At 48.9% G+C, this 15,877-nt stretch overlaps 1 protein-coding gene across 6 annotated transcripts in view; it reads right to left on the bottom strand.

Annotated features, from left to right (window-relative positions):
- Positions 1-1,721: 1,721 nt before the first annotated feature.
- TRAF3IP1 (TRAF3 interacting protein 1) overlaps positions 1,722-15,877 on the bottom strand; it is a 60,886-nt gene continuing 46,730 nt past the window's right edge. For all 6 annotated transcript variants that reach the window (XM_043578344.1, XM_043578340.1, XM_043578341.1 and 3 more), the window contains 2 exons: positions 5,160-5,383; positions 1,722-3,348 (listed from right to left, as the gene is read on the bottom strand). In XM_043578344.1, coding sequence (XP_043434279.1) covers positions 3,183-3,348; positions 5,160-5,383 — 390 coding nt within the window. In that variant the 3' untranslated portion in view covers positions 1,722-3,182. The remainder of the gene's footprint in view (positions 3,349-5,159; positions 5,384-15,877) is intronic.

Here is a 15,877-nt window from a genome sequence, read left to right as displayed (position 1 = left end):
CACAGCCTCTGTGTCATTTATGGACTTCACGTTTTGAACCCCGTTTTCTTACCAGAAAGATCTCCTTGCTTGGTTTAAGAAGCTATCAATTTGGAACTCAGCTCTAAATATGGATTTAAAATCTTTTATAGTTTCAAAGCCATTTAAATGTCTTTTCTCTAGCTGAATTTTAAAAAAGTCCTTCCCTGGGGCGCCTGGGTGGCTCAGTCAGTTAAGCACCGACTTCAGCTCAGGTCATGAGTTCACGGTTTGTGAGTTCAAGCCCCGCATCCGGCTCTGTGCAGACAGCTCGGAGCCTGGAGCCTGGTTTGGATTGTGTCTCCCTCTCTCTCCGCTCCTCTCCCGCTAGCACTCTGTCTCTCACTGTCTTGCAAAAATAAATTAAAAAAAAAAAAGTTAAAAAAAATGTCCTTCCCAATCTCCCTTTATGAAGACGCTCGTTAACGAACAAAAAAGGGAGTCTTGCAGGGCCTCACTTCTGCCTTACTGTAAGGCTTGTATAAACTATACTTATCAAAACACCTCTTAGAAAAATATAAAAGCTTTTTATTTATAAAGCGCATCGCAGGACAGCTAACCTCAGGGCCCAAGGGCAGGCCCCAGCTGGGCTCCGGAGCGTGACAGGAGTTCCGGCCTCTGCCGCTAGGGGGCCTCCGCGACTCCCGTTCTCACTTCCACCCTCTGCTGCGGACCACCCCGTGGAAGCCTGCTCGAAGGAGGCGGTGCTTGGCTCCTCGGAGGCGTGGCCACGGAGGCGAGGAGGCGAGCGGCTCTCTGCATCGCCGGCGTGGGTGGAAGATTCCGGAGCTGGGCTCGGAGTCCAGCTCTGAGCGGAATGTCTTCCCCATCGGCGGGAACGGCTGAGCACATGGTCTTGCTGTGCGCGGCCTCGTTTGAGCCGGATTCTTGCGGAAGCTCGAGCAAACGGGTCACCCTCGGCCTGTGGCCTTTGACATCTACCTGTTCATTCGGCTGCGGGTCCCCGCCCTGCTGGCCCTGCTTTCGCTCTATGCCCTGACACTGCGCACGGACGGAAGATGCGTCTCAGTGAGCCGGGCGCAGCTTAGCTATCAAGTCCAAGTACACTTCAGGGGACCTGTCAGCGCCGAACGCAATTCCAGGCCACCCCAGATCCTAACCCGCACTTCGTGCCACTAAATGACATCATCTTCACAGATTCCAGTCGTTACTATTTTTTTAAGTTGCTTACTGAAAAGAAAAATAAGCGTGAATACGGGGGCAGAAAGCTCAAATTTTAGTCCTGAATTATTTTTTCCAAAGCTTTACGCATTCTCTTCGAATGTAAATTAGCGTCGGCTCAACTTTTAAATTAGAACTCCTGCAGTGTGACTTCAGTACTTCCTGGAAATGTCTCAGCCAAAGTAGAGGAAAACACTTAATGATCTCCTCTGTGTATTTTCTCAAAGTAATGAATAACCTGAGGACTGACTGTGCCTATGATAAGATACGGTCATAATCACATGCAGAGACTTTCTACAACTTCATGAATGATCCTGAAATTTCTGATAAATGCTTACCTGGCTTATAAAACCTCAATTTACACAGAAGAGGTGTAAGTGTCATGGTATGAATGAAAAGGTAAATTTCCCTGAACTTTCTTCACCAGAAAAAGCAAAATACGCACATTTGAAAATAAAAAAACTCCCAAATGCTTATAAATGTCTTTTCCAGGTGTGAACGGAATTGCACAACCCATACGCTTCTAGCAAAAATATGTGATCGTTTTTAATGATTTATGTATAAAATAAAAATAAATTTTATGATACAATTTGATAAACTACTTCATACAAAATCTGACTCACATAAAATGTATGCAATTCTTTTGCAACACAAAAACTCTATTCAGATATACAAATTCATAAAAGGCAGACATCTTGAAGCAAAACAGTCCCTGTAGGGCTAAGTCGTTCAACTCAGTAGGAGAGAGAGAAGTGTACGAAGGACAGTTAACTGGCCGGCCGCCCGCCTCCAACAACGTACTCAGCACAACCTGATCACACAATTTAACGGTGCGCTATAGAAACGAGGAGATGGCCCGTGTGTGGAAACGGCGGAACTTAATCGGATGTCAGCTTGGAAGATCACGTAACTTAGAAAAGGACGTATTTTGGAAATGCCAGGAAGAAAACCTACCCATGCCATTCGTGCTAATCCTTAAAGAAGCAAAACTCCTCAGGCAATTCTAGCGTTTCAATGGCACCGCGTGGTTCACACAACAAATATCTAGAAATAACGGTATCGGGACCCAGAACCCAAGAGCTGTGAGTATGTCTCTGACCAGCGGAAAGCCTTTACATACAAAGTTAAGACTTTCGTAAGTGTTGACGATATCGTATGTGAAAAACTAAATATAAACCATGTTTTTAAAAACCCTTGCTTTAAAAAACAATTTCCCAAAAAAATGGTAACATCAAAAAAACGGGGTCAACTGGTGCATCCTTCGAAGTCTTCCTGCCTCCCAGGGACGCACGACTGAGCGCGGAAGAGGGAAGAGGCCGAAGCCGCGGGCGCAGGACAGCGAGGCCCCCCACCCGGACTCACTGCTGCCTCCGTGGGGAGAACCCGGGGGCCAGACTCCCGCCAAGGACATACTGAAACCTCCTCAAATCTCTGAACTTTAAGGCTGTAAACACAAGCCAGAGGCAACAGGGACCCATGAGAAAAATGACCTCGAGCAGCATGGGCCGTGGGTAAGAGGTTTAAAAACCTCCCGCGTGCCTCCTAGAGATACAGGCTCAGATGACCCCTCTGCAAGGGGGGATGAACTCAAAGTCGACCTTGCTCATCAAAGTCGACCTCGCTCTGCGTGTAAGTGCCAGTGCCTGACTCCAGGTCTGAGACCTGAAGACGAGGGACGCGGGTCTCCCTCGGCGCACCAGCACCGCTCGCCTGCTGGAGGATTCTGGCACAGAGCTGAGCACACAGGCCGCGGCCGAGACACGGAGAACACGCGTGCGGGAGTCCCCTCCACGGGCCACACGCCCGCGGGAGGAAGGTACGAGAACACGGCCCTTCCGGGCGGGAGCGTGCCTGCGCGTCGGTCGGAGGACACCGAAAACTTCATTTTTTTCGGGAAACTGAGCTTAGAGAGGAGCGAGGCTCTCTCTGCCTTTTTATTCTCGGCCCGAGGAGGGCTGGCAGCTTCCGAGACATCCGAGCGTTCACCTTCTGGAACTCAGAGTGATGCTGCACACCATTTTCTGGATCTTCTCATCGTTCCTCAGGATGTTGGCCTTCACGGCGCAGATCTTGTCCTGCTGGTCTCTGATCAGCTGCTCCAGCTCCGCCAGCTCGGCCTTCAGGGGCTCCACGGCACAGTCCGTGATGCTGGCGGGAAACAACACAGGGGCTCGTGAGGACCACGCGGCTCCGCGGACGCGCGCTTCTTGACCGAAACGACGCAAGAAGACAAACGGTGGTTATTCACGGCATCCACAGAAAAGGGCTAGGAGTACAAACACGCTCGGGTGATGACACGGAGGGACGAAAGCCTCACGCCTGGGAACGACGGGGGTCACAGCCTCACCGCGACCCGAAGTGGAGTCAAACGTGAAATTATACACAGGAGCCTAATGTGTCTGAAGTCTTTACATGACGTACGCTGCAGAGAGCCCTGGGGACGGCGCAGCCACCAAGACCGCCGCCCCGGGCAGCCCTCCGCCTCCCTCACCTTCCTCCAGGGGGAGGCTCACCTGGCTGCAAGGGCTTCCCCCCAGAGACCCTCCCCCCGGACTCCCTTGCCCAAGGCATGAGGCCTTTCAGTGCTGGGTTACGTGCCCGGAAAAATCTAGAACATACCTGGGAAGGCAGAGGTCAAATCAGCCTTTCCCTTTAGTTTTTTTTAAGCATATCGATACAGAATAAATACAAAAAGAGTGATGGTGTCCAACCATCCTGCCATAAAGCAACATCAGTTTTGCGAAGGAAGAACCATCTGGGTGCTACTTTTTAGTACGTTAAACGAAACGTACGAAGTGCTAACAAATGACCACGCTGGACTCGGCACCAAAAAGTTCTCGGTGATTTCCTAACTCCTGTCGTGCCGGAATTTAAAATCTTAAGGAAATTTTTAAGAATAAGCAGACTAATAAAAGAGTATAGCTTCGTTATAACACAGCTTATTATACGGGCTTAGAGATGTATCACTGAGTCCAATCAGATACTTTTCTGGAAAAAAAAAAAAAAACATTAACAACTGATATAGTTTCATGCTGGGACGATTTTAAATACAGACTGTCATGGGGCGCCTGGGTGGCGCAGTCGGTTGCGCGTCCGACTTCAGCCAGGTCACGATCTTGCGGTCCGTGAGTTCGAGCCCCGCGTCGGGCTCTGGGCTGATGGCTCAGAGCCTGGAGCCTGTTTCCAATTCTGTGTCTCCCTCTCTCTCTGCCCCTCCCCTGTTCATGCTCTGTCTCTCTCTGTCCCAAAAATAAATAAACGTTGAAAAAAAAAAAAAATACAGACTGTCAAACATTTCCCTAAGATAAGTCTCTCTTTAGCGGTTCTATTTCCTTCACGGTAGCAATTTCGAAATGGGTTCACCTGCATTTATTTCTTCTGGAGTAAAAAGTGAAAACACTGCCAAACTACAAACAGTTACAAAACTGGGGGGATTGTGGCAAGACACATAAAAAAAATAATACAAAACTGGGGGGATTGTGGCAAGACACATAAAAAAATAATACCCATACTGCACAGTTCCCCATAGTTTTTACTGCCTATGTCTATTTACGTGCGAAAGGTAACTCCAAATCTTTCCTACTTGTTACAAAGAAGTGCATGTTGCGGTATGAATGCAGAAGACACCGCTTTTGGGGAGGGTGGTGGTTTCCTGGGAGATGTCCCCCCGGCCCTGGGCAGATGTGGGGCCCCCCTCCCCGGGCCCATGCCCCCACTGACCTCTGTTCCTCCTGCAGGGGAGATGTCCCCCAGGCCCCGGGCAGAGGTGAAGGCTCCCCATCCCCCCCGGGGCCCTGGGCAGATGTGGGGGCTCCCCATCCCCCGGGGCCTTGGGCAGATGTGAGACCCCTCGCCCCCGCCCCCTCGCCCCTGCCGACCTCTATTCCTCCTTCAGCGGAGATGTCCCCCGGGGCCCGGGACAGATGTGGGGGCCCCTCGCCCCCCTCGCCCCTGCCGACCTCTGTTCCTCCTGCAGGGCCTCGGCGTGCTGCTTGTTCTCACTGTGCCACAGCTGCAGCTCGTTCTGCATGGCGTCCACGTCCTCCTGGATGTAGTCCATGATCTTCCCCAGGGGGAGTGCGCTCTTGCACAGGGTCTGGATGGACACACGCAGCTTCTCTATCTCCTTGGACACGATGTCCTTCTCCTTCTTCCACGCTGACTCAGAGACCAGCAATTTCTCCTGTGGTCAGTGGGGAAAACAGGAAGAGAAGGAAACAGCCTCATTTCCGCGGGACTGCCGAGGGTGGAAAGACACAGGAGTGGGGACAGCACTGGCTCGGGACCCACTGTCCTTCCTGTGAACGTGACACTTGGGCCAGCCGCAGCCCCGAGCCATGGGAGCAGGTACACTGTGCCCACCGGGGGTCCGTGCCTTCCCTTCTCAAGGGTAGAGGGGTCTTGACCTGGAAGGCTGTCTAAAGGGCAAATTTCTATAAAGTAAGATTTATTCCCCAACTGACCAGAAACTTATAGTTACTGTTACCAAGGCTGAGGGACACTGATGATTTTCCCAGACAGACTGGCAGAAAAGGGATCTGACCCTGCACCTCACTCCTTGAACGGACCTCTTTTCCATCTCAAATGACACCGCAACCCAGCTCGCCAGGCGAAAGGAGGAAGGGAACCCTCCAGAGAGGAGGAAACCTGGCAACGTGGAAAGGAAGGAGAGGAAGTCTGCAAGCAGGGCATGGCCAGCAGCACCAAGCCAAGCGGAGGGTCAGCTGGAGAGGGCTGGACTGAGCTGGCTGGTACAGAGGTCAAGGAGCCTGGGGCCTCGGTGGGAATCACTGGTGCAGAGGGTGGGGGGGGGGGGGGGTCTCACACAGTAGCAGGCAAAGGAGGGAAGGAGACAGAGGCAACTGGAAAACTTCATTCAGTTTTGGTCAGGAGTTGCTGGGCTCTTTGGCAACCAACGTTTACAATTCTCTTCATATGAGCTTTTATCACAGACATCTCTGAATTTCAGAAATTGATGTAAGTGACAAGAACCAATGAATAGTTTGGCTTCTTGGAAAACCGTTCCCAAGATACTGGATACTGTTTAGGAAGCCCTCCCTGGATGTTCCCGCTCCACAAGGCTGTCTAAGGTGTCACTGCTTTACTGACTTAGAGTATGAGTCAAATGCTGTTAATTAAATTATAACTAATTAACTTGTTTTTATGATATAACCATTTGTGTTACTTCTAATGCCAGTTTCAGACTGTAGGATCCAGGAGGGCAGGAGCCCTGTGTCTGCATCCACTGTGGCCCATATAGGTTCTCCTTAAATATCTGCCAAACTAACAAATGAAGTGACCGAATAGTCTGCCTCTCAAGATTCTGGCTCCACTACCTACTGAACCTGGACAAGCACGTGGAAAGTCTTAACATAATGCCTGGCACACAGAAAATGTTAAATAAACATGAGTAGAAACAAAAGGTAAAACTCATAGAACTAGTAAGAGTTAGGCAAGGTTGCAGGATATAAGATAAATATACAAAAATCAATTATATGTCTATATATTGTCATCACGTGGACACTGAAATTAAAAATACAGTGTCATTTACAATTGTATACGTAAACAAAAGAGAAAAGTATCTAGGTGTAAATCTAACAAAATATGTGTGGGACTTGCATACGAAAATTACATAATGTGGATGAAAGAAATCAAAACAGATCTAAATAAATGGGGAGACATACCATGTTCCTCAACTGCAAGATTCAAACATCGTGAAGATGTCAATTCTCCCCAAATTGATCTACAAGTTTAATAAAATTCCTATCAAAATCCAAACTAAATTTCTTGGAGACACAGAAAAGATTGTCCTGAAACTTATCCAGAAAGACAAAGGATCTAGAATAGCTAAAATATTTTTTAAGAAAGAAATAAAGAGGGAGCAATCAGTCTATCTCATTTCAGGACTTATTATGTAGCTACAGCAATCAAGACTGTGTGGTATTGGCAGGATAGACACACAGACCAATGGAACAGAATGAAGAATCTAGAAATAGACCCTCAACCAAGTATGCCCATCTGGTTTTTGACAAGAGTGCAAAAGCAATTCAATGAAAGAAACAGAGCCTTTCAACGTGTGGCACTGGAGTAACTGGATATCCAGAGGGGGAAAAGGAACCTTGACCTAAGTCTCATTTCTTGTACAAAAATTAACTCAAAGTGGGTGATGGACTTACATGTAGAACGTACAAGTACAAAACTTTTAGGAAAAAACCTAGGAGAAAACCTTTGGAATTTACGGCCAAGCAAAGAGTTCTCCCACTTGACCCCAAAAGCATGACTCATTAAGGGACGAGGTGACAAAGCTGACTCTGTCACAGTCAAAAACTTTTGAAGACCCTGTTGAGAGGCTGAAAGACAAGTTGGAGAGAGAACATACTTCCAAACCGTGTATCTGACAAAGGACTAGTATCTAAAAAAATATAAACTCTCAAAACTCAATAGTAAAAAAGCAAACAGGAAATCCAATTAGAATATGAGAAAAGACACAGATAGACATTTCACCAAAGAGGATACACGGATGGCCAATAAGCTCATGAAAAGATGTTCAAAATCATTACTTATCAGGGAAATTCAAACTGAAGCTACAATGTGGTATCACCCTACACCTACCAGGGTAGCTTTAAGAAAAAGGAGTGACAATACCAAAGGCCGGTGAGGATGCAGAGAAACTTGATTACTTGGACATGGCTGGTAGGAATGTAAACTGTACAGGTTTTGCAAACAGGTTTTGGAAAACAGTTGGGCAGTTTCTTGAAAAACTAACATGCAACCAGCAGACGACCTACCAACTGTACTCCTGGACACTTATTCCAGAGGAATGAAAAGTTATGTTCACACAAAGTCTGTACGTGAATGTTTACAGCAGCTTTATTCAGAGTAGCCAAAAATTAGAAACAACCCAGATGCCCTTCAACAAGTGAGCAGTTAAAGAAGCAGCGCTACACTCACATGTGGGACAACACTCAGCAATAAAAAGGCACGAACTGCTGATTCACGCAGCCACCTGGATGGTTCTCCAGACAGTTATGCTGCACGAAAGCGGCCAATCTCCAAAGACTACATGCTCTATGACTGCATTCACAGAACGTTCTTGAAATGACAACACTGTAAAAGTGGGGAACAGTTAGTGGTTGCCACAGGCTGAGGAGGGGGTGAGGTGGGAGGGGAGGGAATAGGCGTGGTTGTAAAGGGCAACAGGAAGGATCCTTGTGGTGATGGAACTGTTCCGTATCTTGACTGCATCAAGGTCAATATCCTGGTATGATACTGAACGTGGCTTTACACGACGTATCGGTGGGGAAAACGGAGTATATGGGAAATCTCCAAAGGCCGGTGAGGATGCAGCAAAACTCAATTACTTGGACATGGCTGGTAGGAATGTAAAATGTACATTATTTCTTGCAACTGCACGTTGAGTCTACAGTTATGTAAAAATAAACTTCACTGACGAAAAAAGTTAGTGGCCACACAAATGCCTTTCAAGTAAAATGCTAAATGACCAAAATGAACTCAAGACAATAAAAAACTACTTCTCAAGGGGAAAAAAAAATGTTGTCTTTATTATATCCAGATTATGGGGCGCCTGGATGGCGCAGTCGGTTAAGCGTCCAACTTCAGGCAGGTCACGATCTCGCGGTCCGTGAGCTCGAGCCCCGCGACGGGCTCTGGGCTGATGGCTCGGAGCCTGGAGCCTGTTTCCAATTCTGTGTCTCCCTCTCTCTCTGCCCCTCCCCCGTTCATGCTCTGTCTCTCTCTGTCCCAAAAATAAATAAAAAACGTTGAAAAAAAAATAAATTAATTAAAAAAAAATATTTTATCCAGATTAGTAAAACTCTGACTTAGTTGAGCAATTTAAAATTCTACTAAAACCCATTCATAATGCTTAGTAAAGAATTCCCACGTACTTAGCATTGTGTCGAGTCTGATACAAAACTGTTCAGGGTGCAGAGCGTAGCATGGCTAATATGTGTAAATGTGCGATAAAACAGGTGAGTTGCAAGGGAGACAAAGACATCAAGGGGTTATCTGGCCAAGCTCCCTGTTTTGGGTCACCGTGTCAAACTCCCTCATAGCTCTGAATCACAGCGCCAAGCAGAATTGGGAACACTAATCTTACGTTTATAAGTTTACTTTTAAGGGGTTAAGAATTCAAAACAAAATGCATTTGGGCTGGGATTATGAGTCGGGAGAAACTTTTATCATTGCTGCAAACACGCTGCGGCAAAACATCAAAATTCTGGCATTAAAAAAAAAAAAAACCAGCCAACTACTTCCATCTAAACGAACATGGCAGGGTGGGGTGGATAAGCCAGTGATTATTTGCTTTAAAAGCACACCCCTCTGACGACAGACTGATTTATACACAGCCCGTATAGCTGTGTCAGCGAATTTCCAGACAAACGTAACATTATAAACCCTTGTTTTATAGACTTTTAATACGTATAGTGAAATATGAGAATCTAGCACCGTATCCACCACCCAGGAATCAGTCACACGAGCCACGCTCAATTTCTGGGAGCACAAGAGGAAGATACAGTGAAACTCCACCATTATACGTCCACTACCAAAACGACGGGGAACACAGGGAGCCTTTGGGGAAACGCGCGGGCCAGCGGTCGGAACACGTGCTCTGCACGTACGAAGCCTCGCCACCTCCTCACTGTATGGCCCCGGGAGCCTCACTTGACCTGCCTGTAGCTCAATGTCCTCACCATAAAATGGAAATAATAATATTTACCCTGTAGGTAAGATTAAATGGGATCATATAAAATAGGCAGCCCGGAGCCTCGCACGTAGTAAACCTTCAATGGGCGTTAACCGTTGCCATAAATTTCTCGGACAGAAAGAACGGAAGCACGAGCCCCTGCGGGACGAGGCCCGCGTGCTCTGCCTCCAGTGCGGCGACGTGGCCCTTCTCTCTCTCGGGCGGACTCGTCAGCTACAGAGGACTCGAAGTCGGGCCTGCTCTGAGCACTCTGCTCCGAGCACTCCGGCACGTACCGGAAAACACGTGCGGGTGGAGCGGCGGCACCAACTGACCAGCTTCAGAGAGACAGGATCGTTCATCGAGAATACACCCTCCTCCCCGACACGGTCCCGTCCCCAGCTCTACTTTGTAAACATGTAAATGCCCCGCTGCCACGAAATCAGATCTCGAAACTCTCTGCCGGGAGAGCACATCTCCGGGCCACACTTTTCTGCGGCACTCCGGCCACGGCCTCGCTCTCCACGGGCGACGCGCACGGAGGTGGCAGCGGCGGGTCTCGCGGGGACACAAACCCACCGGGCTGTGGCCTCCGGCTCCTCGTGCGGGCCGCACGCTGTTTACTCAGCTGCTTCTCCGGCAGGAAGGGCCTCTGACAAAGCGTTTCGGCGTCTGGCTGCCCACTTCGCACATGTGCTTCAGAAAGCGTGAGTTTCCAAGACTTTCCAGGTGAACGGCTGCTTGCTTCTGGGACTTCATACGATTTGCATTTACCGCACGCACACTTGTCCCCAGAAATGTAAGCGTTTGTGTTTATGGCGACTTTTTAAGTTTATGGTGATTTATTCTAAGTCAAATAAATAAGAACCACTGACGTGAAAGGTTTGTTCCTTTCAATTTCGATCGCGATGCTTCACCAGAAGAAAACGCTGTTTTTAAAAGAATGCCTTAGGAGCCTGACCCTTAGGCACGCCAGAAGTGTCTCGGGAGCAGGATTTAGGGTGCAACACGAGGGCTGTGGCATGTGCACACTGCCTTCCACTCTGTCTCTGGATCCGAGGGGTCACGAACGCTGCCGGGCAGAGCTCTACCCTACATTAAGCAAACCCAATAAACAAAGGCCTGAGTAATGTCGGGTGGGGAGAGGGAATCATAAATCAAAGAGTGTGAGTATTTGCTTTAAATAATATACTCTCCCATGACCTCGGGAACTGATTTATGTACAACCTGCCAAAAGCTCATTTTCTTCGTAGGCCGAGAGTGCCTGCATCCGAGTTACAAGAGAAAGGCAGAGATCGACAGAGTAACTATTCAGAGTGTCCTGTTCATCCAGAGATATTCTACCGCCAAGCTTCTCTCTCAACCAAACATGTGTCCCTAGCGTGGGTCAAACCCGATCCCTTGAACGCACAGTAAAATAAAACAGTCTGCCATCAAATGCTTTAACCTTTTTGCACACATACAAAAAAGCGCATCAAACATAAATGGTACAACAAAATGCTAAAGTGACTCCAGCAGCCTTCGCCTGGGTCAAGAAAACCAACCTTCCCAGGGTCCCCAACGCCCCAGGCTACGACCACGCGGCCCTCCACGTGGTCCACTACTGGGTCTGTGTGCACCTGCGAGTTTCCCTGTGTGCCCGTCTCCCTCGTAGGGTGCAGACGGAACCACACAGTACATTTCCGCACGTGTCTGCCTCTTCTGCTCAACGTTCTATTTAAGAATCAACCGTGTACCTACAAGCACCTGTATACTGTTCATTTGCATTGCTGAACGGTAGGTATTTCATCACACAAATATACCATGATTTTATCCACCCGCTCTACTGCTGATGGACATTTGGGTTGTTTTTGGTCTGGGGCTCCGACGATAACTATTTAGGAAAAGTGATTATTCTGAACAGCTAAGTAATGAGTCGCTACTACAACTGTTAAACAGACCACTGTGGACGATCTTATATATGTCCCAATGCACATGTGCACAGGACTCTCTGGGATGTGCAATGACCAAGGGCATTGCTGGGCCAAAGGGTGTGTAGGTCTTCACCTTTGTGACATAACGTCAAAGAGTTTTCCATTTAATGGTTGTACCAACTGACAGCAAATATTTTTCATGAACCGGCATTTTGTTTCTGTGCATATAAAGGAACATCAACTCCTATGGCATTTCCACAATCTGACAGCTGCGGGTAAAATCTTCTCAATTATTTCACGGGCAGTCAGGAAGACGCTGTTAAGAGAAACCTTCCAGGAGAAGCCGCGTGCCTGGACGGGGCCACACAGCCACGCGGGCGACGACCCGCCTCTGCCGCTTACGGCCTAACAACCTCAGACACAATAACTCTGTGACTCTGTTTCCAGGCCTAGGAAAGGAGGATGGCGCTTATCTAATAAATTACGGTCAAGTTAAATGACGCGATGTCTGTAGCTCCTTAGTCGTAACAAGTGCTCTAGAAACGGCAGCTGTTGTTCTAGTGGTCTCTGACTGAGAACTGGTTGGTACACCTCCACGGGAGGAAAACGCACGCCACAGCAGACCTCGTAGCACCCGGCACAGAACCAGAGCTCGCTACACGTTAGCTCCTTCCACAGACACTGGCGGCCGTGGACGGCGGGGGGGCGGGGGAGGAACCGCGTGGAAGTCTGTGGCAAGTACGAGTGAGGAGGCTCGGCCTGAGGCCCAGCGGGGTCACCACAGCGGCTGCAGGTTAGGGCACAGCACAGGAGCGACGGCTCTTCAGACTGGTCTTTCTGACTTCCTCGAAAATTGGAAATAGTTTTCAAGCCATCTTTCGTCCCACAGGGAGCCGATCTGACTGACAAAGGCAGCAGGCAACGGGGAAATGCAGAGCTCCAGTTCTCAGCCCCGACAATCTCTCCTCTACTTAAAGTAACCAGAGTCATACTGGCCTAAAACCGGTCCTTTCAAACATTTTGATGAAAAGCTATTCCACATATTTATTCCCAGACGAACCTGAGAATATTCTTTGCCAAGCTCCAGAACATCCACTAAATGCTTACTGTTATTCCATTAAATTTATACAGTAAGTCGAGGGAAATAACATCCCGACCGTATCGATTTTCCCACCCAGAAACACTCTCTTGACTTTTTCCAGGCCCTTTGCCTCTCTTGGTAAAATTCTGCGGCTTCTCAAAATAGTTACTATAAACTTCTTGTTAAATGCGTGGCTTGGTAAGTTACATTTTTGTTCCCAGTTCTGAAGAGGAACTTCAGGCACATTATTTTCAATGGGTTATTGCTGACTTGCAGGAAAAACACGGACTTGGGATATTTATTTTGTCACTGGCCACCCTATGCATTTTTTCTCTAACAGTTAACCTTTTGGGGATCAATTTCCTTGGCAGACTGCTGTCATTTCAATTAATGATGAGCCCGTCTCCCCCCGTAAAGAACTCCACGCCTCGCCTCTTTCTGTGCTGGCTAGAGCCCCCAGAATAGTCGGACAGGGTTGTGTTTCGCAGCCCTGTTCCCGAGTCTGGTGGGAACACACACAGTTGCTCGCTGCCACGTAGGGTGCTGATGGGACACGCGCTCTCTTACGGAGGCACCTTCCCATTCCCAGGTCACTGCACGCTCTAGTTGCAAAGGATGCTGAAGTTTATAAACGCCATGTCTTCTTAAGAGGCAACACACTCACGGGGCACCTGGATGGCTCAGTCGGTTGAGTGTCCGACTTCAGCTCAGGTCATGATCTCACGGTCTATGGGTTGGAGCCCTACGTTAGGCTCTGTGCTGACAGCTCAGAGTCTGGAGCCTGCTTCGGATTCTGTGTCTCCCTCTCTCTCTGCCTCTCCCCTGCTCACAGTGTCTCTCTCTCTCTCTCTCTCTCTCTCTCTCTCTCTCTCAAAAATAAACATTAAAAGAAGATAAAAAAAAAAAAAGAGAGAGAGAGAAATAACACACTTACTAGTGACTTTTTTTGGTTCAAGAATAGTCTCTTGGGAGGTAAGCCATGGTCAAAGGGTGCTGCAACCACTGACCTCCACCTGGTTTTAGCTGAAAGGCTGCCTCTTCCCTGGATGTGGCGGCAGAGATGAAAAGGAAATGCTATTCACGGAAACAGAACTATATTTATCTGATAGAGGTGGATCTTCAGTCCTAGAACATATTCTAGTTCACTCTTAATTATATAAAATACATGATTTAGGAACAAAATATTAGTTCCTAACCATGATTTCTAGGGTTCTATAATTCTGTTAAAATATCCCAAGGAGACTCTGGCCAGAATGGAAAGGCTGGAGCTGAAGTAGGAAACAACTAGAAAACAACAAAACATCAGATGCAGCTGTTTCCAGCCCACATCTGACTGAGAGCCCGAGAAGGGACGGGGGCCAGCCCGCCCTCACCCTCGCTCGCTGTGTGGGGACAATCTCCCGGCTCTGGCTCAGAGCGTGAGGGTGTCGGTGAGCCGAGGAGGCAGAGAGCCCTCCGTGAGGCAGCAGACGGGGAGGGCCAGCCTCCAGGAGGGGCCGGGAACCGTCTTAGACAATTACCCATGGACGAAGAGAGCCTGTGTGGAAACCCCGGTTTCCAGAGAAGTTCCAGCACACCGATGGAGGAAAAAAAAAACAAAAAACAAAATACACACACACACACACACACACACACACACACACACGAGTTTGAAAGCATTGAGAAGGGTAAGAGGAACGGTCTGACTCTACCCCCATCACCTCTCCAAGGGGGCAGGGTGGAGGGCCAGGAGAGACCTCAGCTCGTGATCTCTCCCATGGGGGAAAGTGACAGGGTGACAGGGGGTGAGGGAGCACCTGGCCTCCCCAGCCATGCAGGACGCTGCCAAAGAGGCCCAACATCTCTCTCACCCTCGCCAGACCACTGCGTCTTGAGCCGTATGACTGGGGGCAGGGAGCAGCTGGGAGAAGGCAGACAGGACTCTCGGAGGGCATCAGAGGGACCCAGGTCCTACTGCACTGCGGACCCCGCCAGAAAATCCACCCTGCCCGTGGATCCCCACCCCCATGGGCCCACACCCACACACCCCCGCCCTGCTGCTGGCTCCCTGTGTGCACTCCTGATGGCAACACAAGCAAGCTTTGACAGCCAGCCAGAGAGAACTGCAAAGCCAGTGCGAATCTGCGGGCCAGGGAGTGGCCACAAACAACAGCTGTAGTCGGCCCCTGGGGAAGCAAAAGGGAGCTGTCAGCGCCTGCCCGCCTGCCCTGGGGCACTGCAGCGTGGAGAGAAGGCAACAGAAACTCAAGAATTCTGCCCCAAGAGGGAGCAAGAAACACAGGGCAGGTGGGTCCACACAAGGTCTGAAAAAGCATCTGAATCCCCAGCAGGGCTGACAGAGGTCACGGGTCTCCTGAAGTCGGTGAGGCAAGATGAAAGCGATCACTGCTACTTCAAGGGGAACGCAGCAACACAGGACTCCAAGGAACTTGACAGTCAGGGAAACATCGACACCACCAAGTATCTCCGTAACTGTTCGGTAACTGACCCCAAAACGGGGAGATCTGCGATCTACCTGGTGAGGAATTCAGAACGGGTCTTTTAAGAGAGCTCAGTGAGCTACGAGAAAACACAGAAAGACAGTTCAATAAATCAGGAAGATTATACATGAAAAGAATGAGTGGTTTAACAGAGAGAGAGAAATCATAAAAAACAACCACACAGAAATTCTGGAGCGGAAGATCCTACGAACAAAATGAAAACAACACGACGGAGAGCGCACCAACGTCATGATGCATCAGGAGGAAAGAATGTGTGAATTACAGGACAGACCTCTGAGGACAACAGAACGGGACAAAAAGAGTGAAGGGGGTAAAGAAAGGCCACGTGATCATGGGATACCATCAAATGAAGCAATCTGAGCATTACCGGAGCCCAGAAGGAGGAGGGGGAAGGAGGGGCAGAAGGCTTCTTCAAGGAAACAACGGCTGAAACGTCCCAAGTCTGGAGAGAGGTCTGGGTATTCCAAGTTCATGA

Source organism: Prionailurus bengalensis, chromosome C1 (assembly GCF_016509475.1).
Source record: "Prionailurus bengalensis isolate Pbe53 chromosome C1, Fcat_Pben_1.1_paternal_pri, whole genome shotgun sequence".
Classification (NCBI taxonomy): Eukaryota; Metazoa; Chordata; class Mammalia; order Carnivora; family Felidae; genus Prionailurus; species Prionailurus bengalensis.
The sequence above is the reverse complement of the archived record's forward strand: the minus strand, read 5'-3'. Positions and strand labels throughout refer to the sequence as shown.